Source organism: Nelumbo nucifera, chromosome 1, assembly GCF_055504915.1.
Source record: "Nelumbo nucifera cultivar China Antique chromosome 1, China Antique-T2T, whole genome shotgun sequence".
NCBI classification, from domain to species: domain Eukaryota; kingdom Viridiplantae; phylum Streptophyta; class Magnoliopsida; order Proteales; family Nelumbonaceae; genus Nelumbo; species Nelumbo nucifera.
Genome location: NC_142649.1, coordinates 217,402,794 through 217,417,504, shown reverse-complemented (window position 1 = coordinate 217,417,504; position 14,711 = coordinate 217,402,794). Strand labels below are relative to the sequence as shown.

Here is a 14,711-nt window from a genome sequence, read left to right as displayed (position 1 = left end):
CCAAACTTCTTGCTTCTACTCACCATTTCCCAGCTAACTCTATGGTCTTTTTTCTCCTCCCTTGGCTCCCACAAGAAATCCCTCATCGGCTTTTCCAATTTTCTACTCACACTTACCATCTTAAAAACAGAAATAAAGTACACCGGCAAATTGGCCAAGGTAGCTCTTATCAATAGGATCCTTCCTCCCAAGGATAGATAGCTTTTCTTCCAAGATGCAAGTCTTTTAACAAAATGTTTGCACACTCGTACTTCTCCCCTTCTTCCATGTTAACTCCCACAATACAACTCTTTTCAAAATTCACCTAAAGGTTGGAGATTAGCTCAAAGAGTTGAATTGTCAACTTGAGATTACGAACCCAGTTTTTATTTCTTCCTTCACAAAAAAGAAAAGTATCATCAAAAAATTGCAAGTGAGTAATTGGGACACGACCACGGCCTACCTTCCAGCCCCTCAACAGTTCTTGTGAATCTGACCTAGCAATGAGCATAGCATACCGAGAACCTCAGCAATTAGAGTGAATAGAAAGAGGGATAGGAGGCCTCTTTGCCTAATCCCTCTCAAAGCCGGGAAAAAACCCAACATGGTTCCATTAACCAGTAAGGAGTAGTGACAGGACTTAACATACCCCTTTATCCACTTACACCATCTTGCCCCAAAACCAAAACTCCTCAAGACTTCCAATAGAAAGGTCCAATCCACCAAATCATAGTCTTTTTCCAAGTCCAACTTGCAAACGAATCCTTTCTTTCCAACTCTTTTAAAGTCCTCCACACACTCATTCGCAATAAGGATTTGGTCAATGGTTTGTCTACCCCTAACAAAGGCACCTTGATTTGGAGAGATAATGTAGGGGAGAGCAACCCTAATCCTCAAAGACAGAACCTTAGCTATAATTTTTTATAGACTGTTCACCAAGCTAATGGGCCTAAACTCATGAGGATAAGTTTCATCACTTTTCTTTGGCACCAAGGCAATGAATGTCGAGTTCAAGCCTAGATTAATTGCTCCCCTTTCAAAAAATTCCTCAAACACTCCCAATAGTTCATCTTTAAGGATGTCCTAGCAATCTTGGTAAAAGGCCACTGTGAACCCATCCGGCCCTGGCACTTTGCATCTATCCATTGAGAAAACTATCTCCCTAATCTCATCCAGTTCAAAACTTCACCGACCAGTTTTTGATTTCGCCAAGGATCCTCGACCACCCAAGCCCTTCAAGCCACACTCTATCCTTCAACATTCTTCTATCGATAAATCTAAAATGTTCTTTAAAAGTCGTGCCTATCTTATTCTGATGTGTCAATGGGATCCCATCAACCACTAGTCTTGAGATAAGATTCCTCCTCTTTCCTCTAATAGCCATTGTGTGAAAAAACCTAGTGTCCCTGTTACCCTCCTTGATCCATTTGTTCCTAGACTTCTGTCTCTAGCTTATCTCCTCCTGATGAAGGACATCTTCCAATTGCTTCCTCAAGGACCACCCACCATCTAAGAAATCACCAATAGAAAGAGTGTATACACAGAGAAGGGGACTGGATCCTCCAACTTTGTCTTCCCCCATTGCAAGATCCATTTAATGCTTCCCATTTAGATCTCCCAATTGCTTTGTGGAAAGGTAAAAGAACTTGTACCTCTCACCCCAAAGTTGACTATCAATGACCTTGATTTACTTAAGGAAACAAGATTATTGAAGTGGCAACCTTGATTTATTAAAGGAACTTCTTGAGTATTGAAGTGGCAAGATCAAGACATAGCATCAATTTGTGTCAAAGGAAGTATGTCCTTGATTTACTTAAGGAAACAAAACTATTGGTAGCAAAACTAGACAAATCTTCAATTGACTCTAGTACAAAGTTGAGTGTTGATCAAGGTAAACCGTTTAATGATCCTAGGAGGTATAGAAGGCTAGTTGGCAAACTAAACTACATGACTATCATGACCAAACATCTCATTTATCCAGCGAGTGGTGTAGGGGAATTTATGAAGGATCCATGGGTTCCACATTACATTTGGATGAGAATTTTACTCTCATCCAAATTTCATTTATTTGTTTCATCATTCAAATTCTATTTAATCAGTTAATTGTCAAAAAAATATAATTTGAAACCAAATAACTAAAATTAATAAAAATTACTAAATTTTAGAAACTATTAAAAATTAAGAAATTAATAAAAATTAGTAGTTCATAAATTAAAAATTAAAATACATTTAAGTTCTTTTAAAAATAACTAACATTAATAGGATAATTAAAACCAATAAGAAAAAGTAAGAAAATATTAAAAGTAGCAAAAAAACCATTTGAATTCCATATAAAAATTAATTAAAATAATGAAACCAATAATGGCCCAATTAGAAATGTCATAAGACTCCTTCAACTTAGGAATGATCATTTATAACTTAGCCCAACTTGGCTAGACCTACAAAGTTCCAAGATCAAGCAACTATTTTCTTTTGAGCTACGTCTAGCTCAGATCTGCACCAAGACCACACATAATGTAGACAATAGGATTGTAAACGGATTGAATTCAGATCGGATACAGCTGCATCCATATTCAATTATGAAATCTCTAGATCCACATCCACATCCAATTATTATGTTGGATTTTGAATTGGATTTGGATTTAACCCGTAACCTTCTTATTGTGTTTAGAATGACCCAAAACATTTTTAAAAAATTAAAAAAAAAAACTAATTATGTTTGTACAATATGTATAATATGTTAGACAGTTTTGTCTGCCCTTAGCTTCAATCCGATTTGATGTACTTTTGTTATTTAGTGGAAATAAATAAAGTGCATGTTTGATTCATGTTGTTTGGTACAATTCTGTGTAAGACCCTAAAACTGGACACTTATAGAGACTCGTGTTAGTTTTAAATGTTCACAGCCATTGGATAAGTCTTGGGAGATTTATCCTGCCAAGGCTGATACTAGTGTGCCACCAAATGTTGGGATGGCCTGCCTCGGCCACCAGGGTAAGACCCAAGGCACATAAAGTATGGGATTACTCGAATCCTTGAACTGGACCAGATTTCCAGTATTGCCCTGGACCTTGGAGATAGATGGGCAAAACTGGAAAGTTACACCTGACCCCTAGACTCGATTATGACACTTCACTAGGTGTCGGATTGGGCTGTCTTTGATATGCCAATCAGTGAGATCCTTAGATGGGGATCAAAACCTGGGTATGTTGGGACAGTCTAAGAATTCATCTGAGTGGGTGATCATAGTGACAGGACCAGCCCCTTTGTCAGACAAAGGGTAATGATCGAGAATGCACTCTCTCTGATGGAAACCAAACTGCCGGCAGTTGATTTCAATCGTTGGAATTTTGTTTTGCAAAATTAATATATTTATGTACGGTTTCGAAATGTTTGCAAATGGTTTTAATTCCCAGGATCCATGTGAGTAGAGAGTGCGGCACTGTTCCTTGCAGCCGAGGGAGAGGTCCTCTCTTGTCGGGCAGTGCTTGATCATTAAGGGCTGAGAGGTTAAGTGTAAGACCATTTAGGATAATACCTGATGGGCTAATCTTGCACCTGCCCACAGTCCCTGGGTTTTTATAAGATGACTTGGCCCAGGGACCACTTAATGTAAGTGTTGGGCCCATAGGGTCCATGTGATGAGCTCAGAGGTTCACTGAGTTTTTCAGTGAATTCAGATGGGCCTTGTAATAAAGGTTGGGCCGAACCCATGTGGCTGGTGTGTAGATCAATGCTTGGGTCCCACGCCATACAAAGAAGCCCAACTGGGCAGCAGATTGGAAACTAGTTAAACACTGAACACTTAATGGGCCAAAAGCCCATTTCGAGCTGGGCTGATATGATCACCCATCTATGGGGCGAATCTGAGATTAATGTTAGTAAAAGGATTGGGCCTTTAACCTTATCCACTCCAGGAGACCAAATTCAAATTAGATTTGAATCTGGTAACCTCCTGATAAGATCAGCAGTAAGCTAACTTAATCTGCAGATAGGATTAAGATAATCCCCTATCCAAATACAGATTTGGATTGGGATAACTCCTAATTAGGAGGTTTCTTAATCAAGAAGAAAGGAGGAGAAACCCAAGAGAAATATATCAGATTTTGAACCAAGGGTTTGTGGTGAAAGAAATCATCCTGCAAACAGAGATTAGATCTCATACATACTCCAGAGAGGAGAAGCAATTCAGCCATCTTCGTCCCAGAAGTTCTCCTCCAGCCGCCGCCATTCCCTCTTGCAAGATTTGATCTTTGCAGCAATAGGGAGTCAAGAAATCAGTTCTTGACATTAGTCTTGCGAAAAAGACTGAGAAAGATTCAGTGTTCAGAGTTTCCAGAGGATTCTTGCGAAGGATCCAGTGTGTAGGACGCACCCTGCTGGTTCCGTTCCATCCACAGCTCTGTCATCTTCAGCAGGAGCGGATCTTGGTCTCTTCTTTGGGCGTAAACACCAACTTTGGGAGATACTGCTTCTCTGGATTAGGTATATTCCTCCCTTTTGCTTTTTGGTTCAGATCTGGTTCGATTATGGTTCAAGTAAGATCCTTGAATATAGTATTCTAAATTTAGGGAATATGATTCCTAGTTGGGAGAAGGTAGGAAAATTTTTGAAATTCGCCCACCCATTCCGCAACCTTTTGGCGTCCATTAGATGGATCCTACCATTCTTTCATAATAAATGCATATGAATACAAAATATTAAATTTATCAATTATAAACTTTATATAACAACATATAATATCTAAATGTATACATATATTTGAAGTATATGTATAATAAATGTATATGAATGCAAGTCCTAACATCTAAATCCAGGATAATCAGATTCAATGTTGAATCAAGTATTGCGATTTTAGAGTCCATTGACAACCATACCCAGCAAGGCCCAAGCTAAGAAACCCCTAAGCTCCACCTAGAAGTTATATACATATATGGTAAATATTATTATATAATATTTAGATAATAAATTTTATACTAATATATGAATAAATTTTTATATATTCTTTATAATAAATTAAAATTAAATAAAAAATTTAATTTGTAAAAAAATCATAGTTTTATATTTAACACGGGCAAGTATGTCCTTGTCCTAGGCCCAAACAAATACTATTTGTTTATTTTGGTAACTTCAATGTCTTTGTTATTAAAAAGCTAACGCAAAGGAGGTATTTGCACATTTTTTCAAAAATATAGGGGAGGTTTTTGTTAGGATCAAAACTTAAAGGTGGTTTGTAGAATTGTTATAAGAGATCTTTTTTTTTTAATTTTACCTAACAAATAATATGAATATAATAACAAACCAATAAATTTTAAAATTAATAAAAAATAGGATTAAGATACAAAAAGATAATACAAATTTGTCTTGAGCATAAGAAATTGGCCCCTCTCACTAAGTGCAACTTGGATTGTGATTTTATAAATTAGACATAATCAAAAAATAATGCTTGAATTGGATTTAGATGGCCACTACTTAATTGAAAATGTCATGAAGCTCCATTCTCAATTTTCTTAATAAAGCCCATTCATCACACAGGTTCCGACTAGTAAACTCTTACATTGAGTTCAAGTATTTTATGATCTTTGTACACAATATTTCAAGAATGAAATGAATATAATTAATAAAAAAACATCAGTGTAATTTTCTGTCTCATCTGTTCTCTTCTGAAATTAAAAATCATTTTGGTGTATCCATTAAAATTATACATTCTGATAATACCAAAAACAATATGCATTTACTTCAGATTTATTTCAATCAGTATGATTTTTTAATAGGCAAATCAAAATATATTTGAATCAATATAAAAAGAGGGTGATATTCACAGATGAGATGCTTACAAAAAAAAGTATCTTTAAGTTATAACCTGTACATAATATCTGCAAAAAAATTAGCAACCCCCATATACAATGCTACCCCAATGATTTATAAAGATACAGTCCTTAATGCCTCCAGAAATCATTAACACCCACCCATCTCCAAAGATTCCATTCTATTTTACCTATAATCTGATTAGATTAAGAGTCATTGGCTTCAAAAACCCTACTGCTCCTCTCCGTCCAAACAGCCCAATACAGAGCAAAAGGTAAAAGATTCCACAAGATTTTACAATCAGAATGATATTTTGCGAAACAAAATCTAGAATCCCGCCCATTATCTTTTTTACTATTCTTCTATTAGTTTGTTATTTTCTTCTAGTTTCTTAATGCTGAAATCTTCTGTTCAACAGATGTTTGGTGGACTGTATCTATGAGCCACTTAGGGACCTTGTATAGATTTTTTTACTGGGGTAAGGTTTTTATGTCCCCCCTCCTAGGATTTCTTTCATGAGATTTTAATAAAATTTTACGGTGGACACCCCTCTACCATGGATGTTTGGGGTTTAAAAAAAAAAAAAAAAAACCTTCTGATCAGCATTACAATGTCTTCCAGCCAGATGTATTTCATCTTCCATTCCAATTGATCAGATAAAAAACATTTTTACCTCACACACATTTAAGAATTAAGACACACGTGCATTACTCAGGCCAAATGTATGATCGCTCAATAGCATCCATCCTTGGTAGAAGATTATAGAAAGATTCTAACTTGCAATGTGAAAGGAGTAATCTGTCAGCATGTCTACTTCTACCTTTTCACAATCAAGTATATATGGGTATAAATATTTAAATGTATTAGGTATACTCGTCTACAGATCACCAAGTGCCTAACAGGAATTATATGTAACAAATGGAACAAATTCTAATAAGAATAAAAGATCTACGCTCACTGCAGCATGATGAGCAAAATGTCAATGTAAATTAGCAAACTTTTTTTTGGTTCAATGTGTACATTAGCAAACTTCAATGCCACATAAATTGATTTACGCAAGAAGAGACATCACATGTTCCACAAACTAGCCACTAACCTCATTTATCCACATGCCAACTTTTCCAAGTGGTTTAGATAGACTGAAGAATATCCCTTGCAGAAGTTTCGATTGCAAGTAATCAAGTTTTTCAACAAGCAGTAAACCCTTCTGCTTCTCAGTAGTATATCCCCGCCTGAATTAAAACAGTAAATAATAACTCATAATTATTATAAGTGCACATTGAAATCAAAACCAAGAAATTAATAATTAGCATCTCTTATTGATAGGATCCCCTGTTCTTCCACCCTATCCATCTTGGTGTCCTTCCATTCACGAAGAGACACCAATCTTGTTAATTGTTCATTTTTTTATGAATAACAGAAACTGATTCATTAAAATTAAAGAAAGATGTACAAAGAGGATAGAGGGAGAGATAAGCATTCTTAACTCTCCCTCATCCAGGAAACATGATTACAGGATTACAAAACAGCCCAAAACAAATGATCCCTTCTGACCCCCTGTTTTGCTAAAGTATCAGCAAAGGAGTTAGCATTCCTTTTCACCCTTGTACATTAATTTACATTCCTTGCGAAAGCCACTTGCTCGTTTTCTCATCAATATAGTTCCACCACCCAGCCTCCTCTTCCTTTTGCAACCACTCAATAACTAACTTCGATTCCCCCTCAATTAGAAGCTTATGAATGTGCAGCTCTTTAGCCCTTCGGAGACCTTCCAACACAGCCATTATTTCAGCCCTCAGAAAATCTCCCACACCAATCGGACCCGAGTAAATGGCTATAATTCTTGCTTCCTCATTTCTAACAACTCCCCCTATGCCAGAAGGACCGGGATTTCCTTCACTACTCCCATCAAAATTCAGATTAATAAAACCATGTGAAGGTGGGGACCAACTTGGACTTAAGCCAACCTTGAGAGGAGCGGAGTCAGCAACACACAACCAACATTGGACTTGACCCTAATTGTAATGGCGACAATTAGAGCAGCTCTACTTCTTTCCTTATCAAGAAAGATACTCTGATTCCTTTCTTCCAAGCTGTCCAAGAAATCACTGCAGCAAGAATTTGAGATTAAGGATCTAGGTGAATTGAGGTTGCAAGTCATCAAGACATTTTTTGAGGATTGAGGTTGCAAGATCCAAGCATAGGATATTCATCTCTCAAAGTAAGTATGTATTAGACCTACTACAAGAAATTGGGAAGTAGGAGTTAAACTAGGTAATACTCCTATTGATCTGAACCACTGAATTAATGCTTTGGATGGTGAGTTAGTTAAGGATGTGGGGAGATATCAGTGGATGGTAGGCCGACTGCTATATTTGTGCATGACACGCCTAGACATTTCTTATGTTGTGAGTGTTGTTGGTCAATATATGCATGTTCCTCGGGTTCAGCACTGGGAAGCTATTGATCAAATCCTTGCATACCTAAATAAACATCCTGGCAGAGGAAATTTATTCACAGATTATGGGAATTTGAAACTGGAATCCTATACAGATGCAGATGGGCAGGTTGTTTAGATGACAGGAGATCCACATCAGGAGTATATACCTTTGTGGGGGGAAATCTAGTTTCATGGAAGAGTAAAAAACAGTCAGTGATGGCAAGGTCAAGTGTCGAAGCCGAATATAAATCTATAGCCCATGGTGTTTCAGAATTATTTTGAGTTTCCTTGCTGCATGAGATTGGGATAGATGTAGAGGAGCCGATGATATTATACTGTGACAACCAAATTGCAATCAATATTGCTCACAATCCAGTTCAACATGACAGTACAAAGCATCTCTTCTGAATTACAGTTGGTTGATGTCTTCACCAAAGCAGTTGCAAGAAATAAGCTTGGAACATAACCTACGCAAGTTAGAAATGTATGACATTTACTCCCAACTTGAGGAGGGTATTAGAGGATCTTTTACATTTTATTAGTTGATTTTGTTTATTATTTGTTTAGTTAGGGAGTGGGGACCACAGCCTACTTGTTGGGGTCCTTTGGAGAAGTGTTTTTGAGTTTTTTGTATCAGCCGCCCTATAAGGGCATATCAGTCATTGTATCTATTTTTACTTAAAGTATAAATACAAATGAGAGCGAGCGACCAGATCTGATTGCTCTCTTTCTTGCTCAACCTCTTCTCTTCTTCTTCTCTTCTCTCACAAAAAAAACACTTCTTTTCTTCTTTCTTTTACAGATTTTTGTTTCAATAGATTTCTACTATGTGAAGATTTGAACCCAAGTACTCATGGTTACAAAGACCATGGTCTCAGTTGGCCATTGAGTCATATTTAAAATTTTAAATGTGCATAATAAGAAATGTAAAAGGTAATACTTACAAAATTTAAATCATAATGACAAGTTTTGAACTATATACTAATACATTATGATAATCTACAGATTTAATTACTCAATTTAATCAATAAAGATAATGTAGTTCTGAACTATAAATTGTCATTATTTTTTTATCAATAACAGAGGCATTTCATTAAATGGATAGAAACAAAAGATTATAAGAAAAAGAAAAAGGAGAGAGAAACTATCTTAACTCTCCCAAAACAGAAAAATTTTAAAATATTGCTCCAAAAACTGATTTCTTCCTGTTATAATTCAGGTCTGCCTTAGAGTTCGGCATGACTGAGTTCAGTTATGTAGAAGAAGAAAAAGTGATAAAGAAAGAGAGAAAGAGAGAAAGAGAGAATTCTGGTTCGAACTGAAAGAGTCAACTTGACTTCTCCCAGTCGGCCAGTAAGTATTTATATTATTATTAAAACATAACTGAAAAGACCTATGTGCCCTTACTTAAGTTAAGAGCACATGTTTCAACACAACATTACAGATCAGCAACATCAATCAAGGTATAAAGACAGAAATACCCCTATACTAATACTCCCAGCTTGTTGCATATATAGTCCACTCTTCCCCGACACAAGCCTTTTGTAAATAAGTCAGCCCACTGATTTCCTGTATTAACATGTGTAGTGTCTAGTTCTCCATTCAGCACCTTCTCCCTCACAAAGTGACAGTCAACCTCAATGTGCTTGGTTCTTTCATGAAACACTGAATTAGAGGAGATATGAACTGCAGCCTGATTATCACAATAGAGCTTCATTGGAGTGTTAATGTTGTACCCTACTTCCGGTCGAAGGTTCCTTAGCCACACTAATTCACAAGCGGTATGCGCCATAGCCCTATATTCTGCTTCTGCACTACTTCTTGCCACAACCGTCTGCTTCTTACTTTTCCATGTCACCAAGTTACCTCCCAGAAACGTGCAATAGCCTGTAGTAGACCGCCTATCAGACATAGAACCGACCCAATCAGCATCAGAATACCCTTCTATTTCAAGTTTTCCCCCACTCTTGTATATCAAACCGCGACCCAGGGCCCCTTTTAGATACTTCACAATTCTCAGAACCGCATTCCAATGAGCGATCAGAGGTTTTTGCATGAACTGGCTTACCACACTAGCTGCAAATGAGATGTCTGGTCTGGTAATGGTTAGGTAATTCAGTTTGCCCACAAGTCGTCGGTATCTGCCAGGGTCTTCAAACACTTCACCCATATCACTGCTTAGCTTGGTATTTGTGTCCATGGGTGTTTCAGCTGGTTTGGCACCCAACAAGCCTATTTCTTCCAGCAAATCAAGCACATACTTCCTCTGGCACAGGTTAATCCCATACTTGGATCTCGCTACCTCTATCCCCAAGAAGTATTTCAGTTTACCCAGATGCTTTGTCTGAAAGTGATCTTGTAGATAAGTCTTCAGCCTGTCAATACCAATGTTATCATTCCCAGTAATAACAATATCATCTACATACACCACCAACAGTATTTTTCCTCCCGGAGAGTCATGACTAAATACAAAATGGTCAACTTTGCACTATTTCATGCCAAACTTCTTTACCACCTCACTGAACCTACCAAACCATGCTCGAGGAGACTGTTTAAGCCCATATATAGACTTCCTTAGTCTGCACACCTTACCATCCTCCCCCTGAGCAACAAACCCTGGAGGTTGCTCCATGTAGTCCTCCTCGAGTAAGTCACCATGCAAAAAGGCATTCTTGATATCAAGCTGATATAGTGGCCACTCATACATGGCTGCAAGAGAGATCACAACACGAACTGACCCTATCTTAGCAACCGGTGAGAAGGTCTCTGTGTAGTCAATCCCATAGGTTTGGGAGTACCCTTTTGCAACTAATCGTGCTTTCAGATATTCAACACTACCATCAGGCAGATATTTAATCGTATAAACCCACTTACAACCAACAGCTTGCTTCCCAGGAGGAAGAGCAGTGAGGTCCCAAGTATGATTATGATGAAGGGCTGAGAGTTCTTCTTCCATGGCACGGCACCACCCTAGAGAGGCAAGGGCTTCCTGGACATCTTTAGGAACAATAACTGATGATAACAAGGTAACAAACGGGCGATGGGAAGCAGAAAGGTGAGTAAGAGAAACATAATTAGAAATGGGATGAAGGGTGCAAGTACGTTTACCTTTCCGCAAAGCAATGGGTTGATCAATCTCAGATGCTAAGTGGGGGTCTGGTGCTGGATCCGTCGACGGAGATGTAGCCAGAGGAGTAGTAGCTGGTGCACGTGGGCGATGTGTATACACATGACGAATAGGTGGGCATTCAACAGGTGGTGGCACCGGAGGCAAGGATTTGGTCACGACTGGGACAAAGGGAGGAGGATCGACAACGGGAAGTGGAAGAGGAGGAGGTAATGAGGAGGAAGAAGCATCACCAGACCCCAAAAAGAACAGAGTAGACTCAAAGAAACTGACATCAGCACACACAAAAGACCGTCGAGAACCAGGATGGTAACACCTATACCCTTTCTGGGTCCGAGAATAGCCAAGGAAGATGCACTTGAGAGAATGGGCATCAAACTTGTCGTTCCCATGACCCAGATTATGGACAAAACAGACACACCCAAAAACTCTCGGCATAAGAGGAAACGGAGACAAAGTGGGAAACAAGACCTAAAACGGAGACTAACCATCAAGGATGAACGTGGGCATCCGATTAATCAGAAAACAAGAGGTAAGCACTGCATCACTCCAAAAAGGTTTGGGAACATGCATGTGATGCATTAGGGATCTTGCTGTTTCAAGGAGATGGCGATTCTTTCTCTCATCCACCCCGTTTTGTTGTGGGGTGTAGGTACACGAGGTCTGATGTATAATGCCGTGTTGGTCCAGGTATTCCTGAAATGATGAGGATAAATATTCGTGGCCATTATCAGAACGAAAAACTTTGATGTGGGTACCAAATTGGTTACGAATTTCAGCATAAAATTTTTGAAAAATGGTAAACAATTCACTTCTTTCTTTCATTAAATAGAGCCACGTCATCCTTGAAAAATCATCCACAAAAATGACAAAATATCTGTATCCATTATATGACATTACTTTATAAGGACCCCAAACATCTGAATGAACTAAAGAAAAAGGACTCGACACACGGTTATCAACCCTAGAACTAAAGGGAACACGATGGTGTTTCCCAAACTGACACGACTCACAATCCAAAACAGAAAGCTGACTCAAGGACGGAACTAAGGACTTCAAGACTTTGAGCGACGAATGACCAAATCGGCAATGCCACTGGAGAGGAGAAAGAGATGACTGGAGAGCTGTTGAAGTTCTACCACCACCACCGTCAAGATAATACAGTCCACCTGCTTCATGCCCTCCACCAATCTTCATCCCCGTCTTGAGATCCTGAAAGACACACATAGAAGGATAAAAGGTAATGGAGCAGTTAAGTGATTTGGTCAGCTTACTAACAGACATAAGATTAAAAGGCAATTTAGGAACATACAGAACTGATGAGAGGGATACAGGATCTAGGTCAACATTACCAACACCACAAATTGAGGATGTGGAACCATTAGCAAGGGTAACAAATTGTGATGTTGAGCAATGAGATAAGGAGGAAAACACACCTGGAGTTCCAGTCATGTGATCGGAGGCTCCAGAGTCAATGATCCAGGGATTGGGTTCAGATGCCAGACAAGCCATACCTGAGTGAGCAAAACTTGCCGTGTTTTGCTGTGATTGGATAAACCTCTCATATTCATCACGGGGAACACTCACCATCTCCTTCATGGGACCATCTGTGGATGTAGGAGGCAACTGGTCAGATGAATGATTCTCCTGTCTAAAGCTGGAACTTGAGTCACCGGTCGCGGCATGATTGGCCCAGGTTGAGGGAGGACCATGTAAATCATAACAATAGTTGATGGTATGTCCATCCATACCACAATGAGTGCACTTCCTCGGGCCTGAGCTACGTCCTCTACCACGGGCTCCCCCTGAATCTCTGCTCTCAGTACGACCACCACCACGATTATAAGTAGACCCACCATTGCCACTTCGGCCATATGCAGAACCACTACCAACACCACGGCCAGACTGAGCTCCCCGAGCTCCACTTCTACCACCACGGCCTCTCGATGCAGCAAAGGCAGATCTATCTGAGATATTAGAGTTCTTAGTGGATCCGATAGAAATCCTCCGAAGTCGAGCAAATACCTCTTCTAGGGACGGAAGAGCTGATCCCCCTAATATCTGAGCCCGTACTGGTTCATATTCAGACTTTAGTCCCACCAAAATGCTAGTCACATCAAGCTGCACTCTCTGTTGTTGCTGAACCTTGACATCAGAAGTGAGAGGATGATAGACATTCAACTCATTACGTATGTTCCTCATGTTGGCATAGTACTCCTCAAGACTCTGATTGCCCTGTTGCAGATTAAAGTACTCTTGATAAAGCTGATAAACTCTGGTTGTATTGTCCTGCCCCGAATACAATTTCTTCGCATGGTCCCACAAATCTTTGGCAGTATCAAGGAACATGAAGTTCACACTAATCCTGGGTTCCGTACTGTTCCACAACCATGTGATGATCTGAGCATCCTCTTGCTCCCAGTCTTCATACTCGTGAGAATCAGAGGAGGGTTTCTCCTCTCTGATGTGTTTTACCTTCTTCATTGCCTTCAGAAAGACTTCAACGGATTTAGCCCAAGGCACATAATTCTCTCCATTTAACTTAATGGAGGTCATCTGAACATTCAGGTAGTCTGTAGGCACCATCACACTAGGTTTATAATCCTTATTGTCTCCCATTATGTTATCACCAATTCTGCACACTTGCTGAATTCTATTATCTCTGAGATCCGCACACTACACACCACTAGGTCACACTTGTCACACTGATTGCAGCACTAATTGTTGCTGGAATGTGTGTTCTTTACTCCTACAACTACCTGAAATCTCACCACTATATGATCATATCTCTTCCTTCAAAATGCACAAAGAAACCAGCATAAACCCTAGCTCTTACTGGCCGAAACCCTAGCAAATGGTCTGAAACACACCTCCTATTTAATCCATAACAGATATCATGCACTGAAATCCCTTACCTTATCGCTGAAGTAACACCCATGCGAGCAGGAGAGCAGTCCACACACAACAGCCGCTTCACACACAACAGCCACACACAGTTCGGCCCTCTATTCCTCCTCTACTAGGAGAGGGCGATCTCAGAAATCACAGCAACCGACCACATACGACCTGACTGGAGGCATAGAGACCCCCAAGGGAAGAGGGCGATCACTCCTTTTCAGCCCTTTCCCTTATCTCCAATCGAACACAGAAAAAAAAGAAGAAAACCCTAGATAGGGTGCGCAGAGAATGAACCCTAGGCAAGCAGAAATCTAGGCAGATTTAACCTAGCTCTGATACCATGTTATAATTCAGGTCTGCCTTAGAGTTCGGCCAGACTGAGTTCAGTTATGTAGAAGAAGAAAAAGTGATAAAGAAAGAGAGAAAGAGAGAAAGAGAGAATTCTGGTTCGAACTGAAC

General features: G+C 39.2%; 1 protein-coding gene across 8 annotated transcripts in view; it reads right to left on the bottom strand.

Moving 5' to 3' along the window:
- LOC104585793 (DUF3754 family protein, putative (DUF3754)) overlaps nucleotides 1–14,711 on the bottom strand; it is a 109,857-nt gene that overhangs the window by 81,293 nt on the left and 13,853 nt on the right. For all 8 annotated transcript variants that reach the window (XR_016081127.1, XR_016081128.1, XM_010242793.3 and 5 more), the window contains exon 4: nucleotides 6,884–7,019. Coding sequence is in view for 6 of the 8 variants with exons in the window: in XM_010242793.3 (XP_010241095.1) it covers nucleotides 6,884–7,019 (136 nt within the window). In the remaining 2 variants the exon portion in view is untranslated. The remainder of the gene's footprint in view (nucleotides 1–6,883; nucleotides 7,020–14,711) is intronic.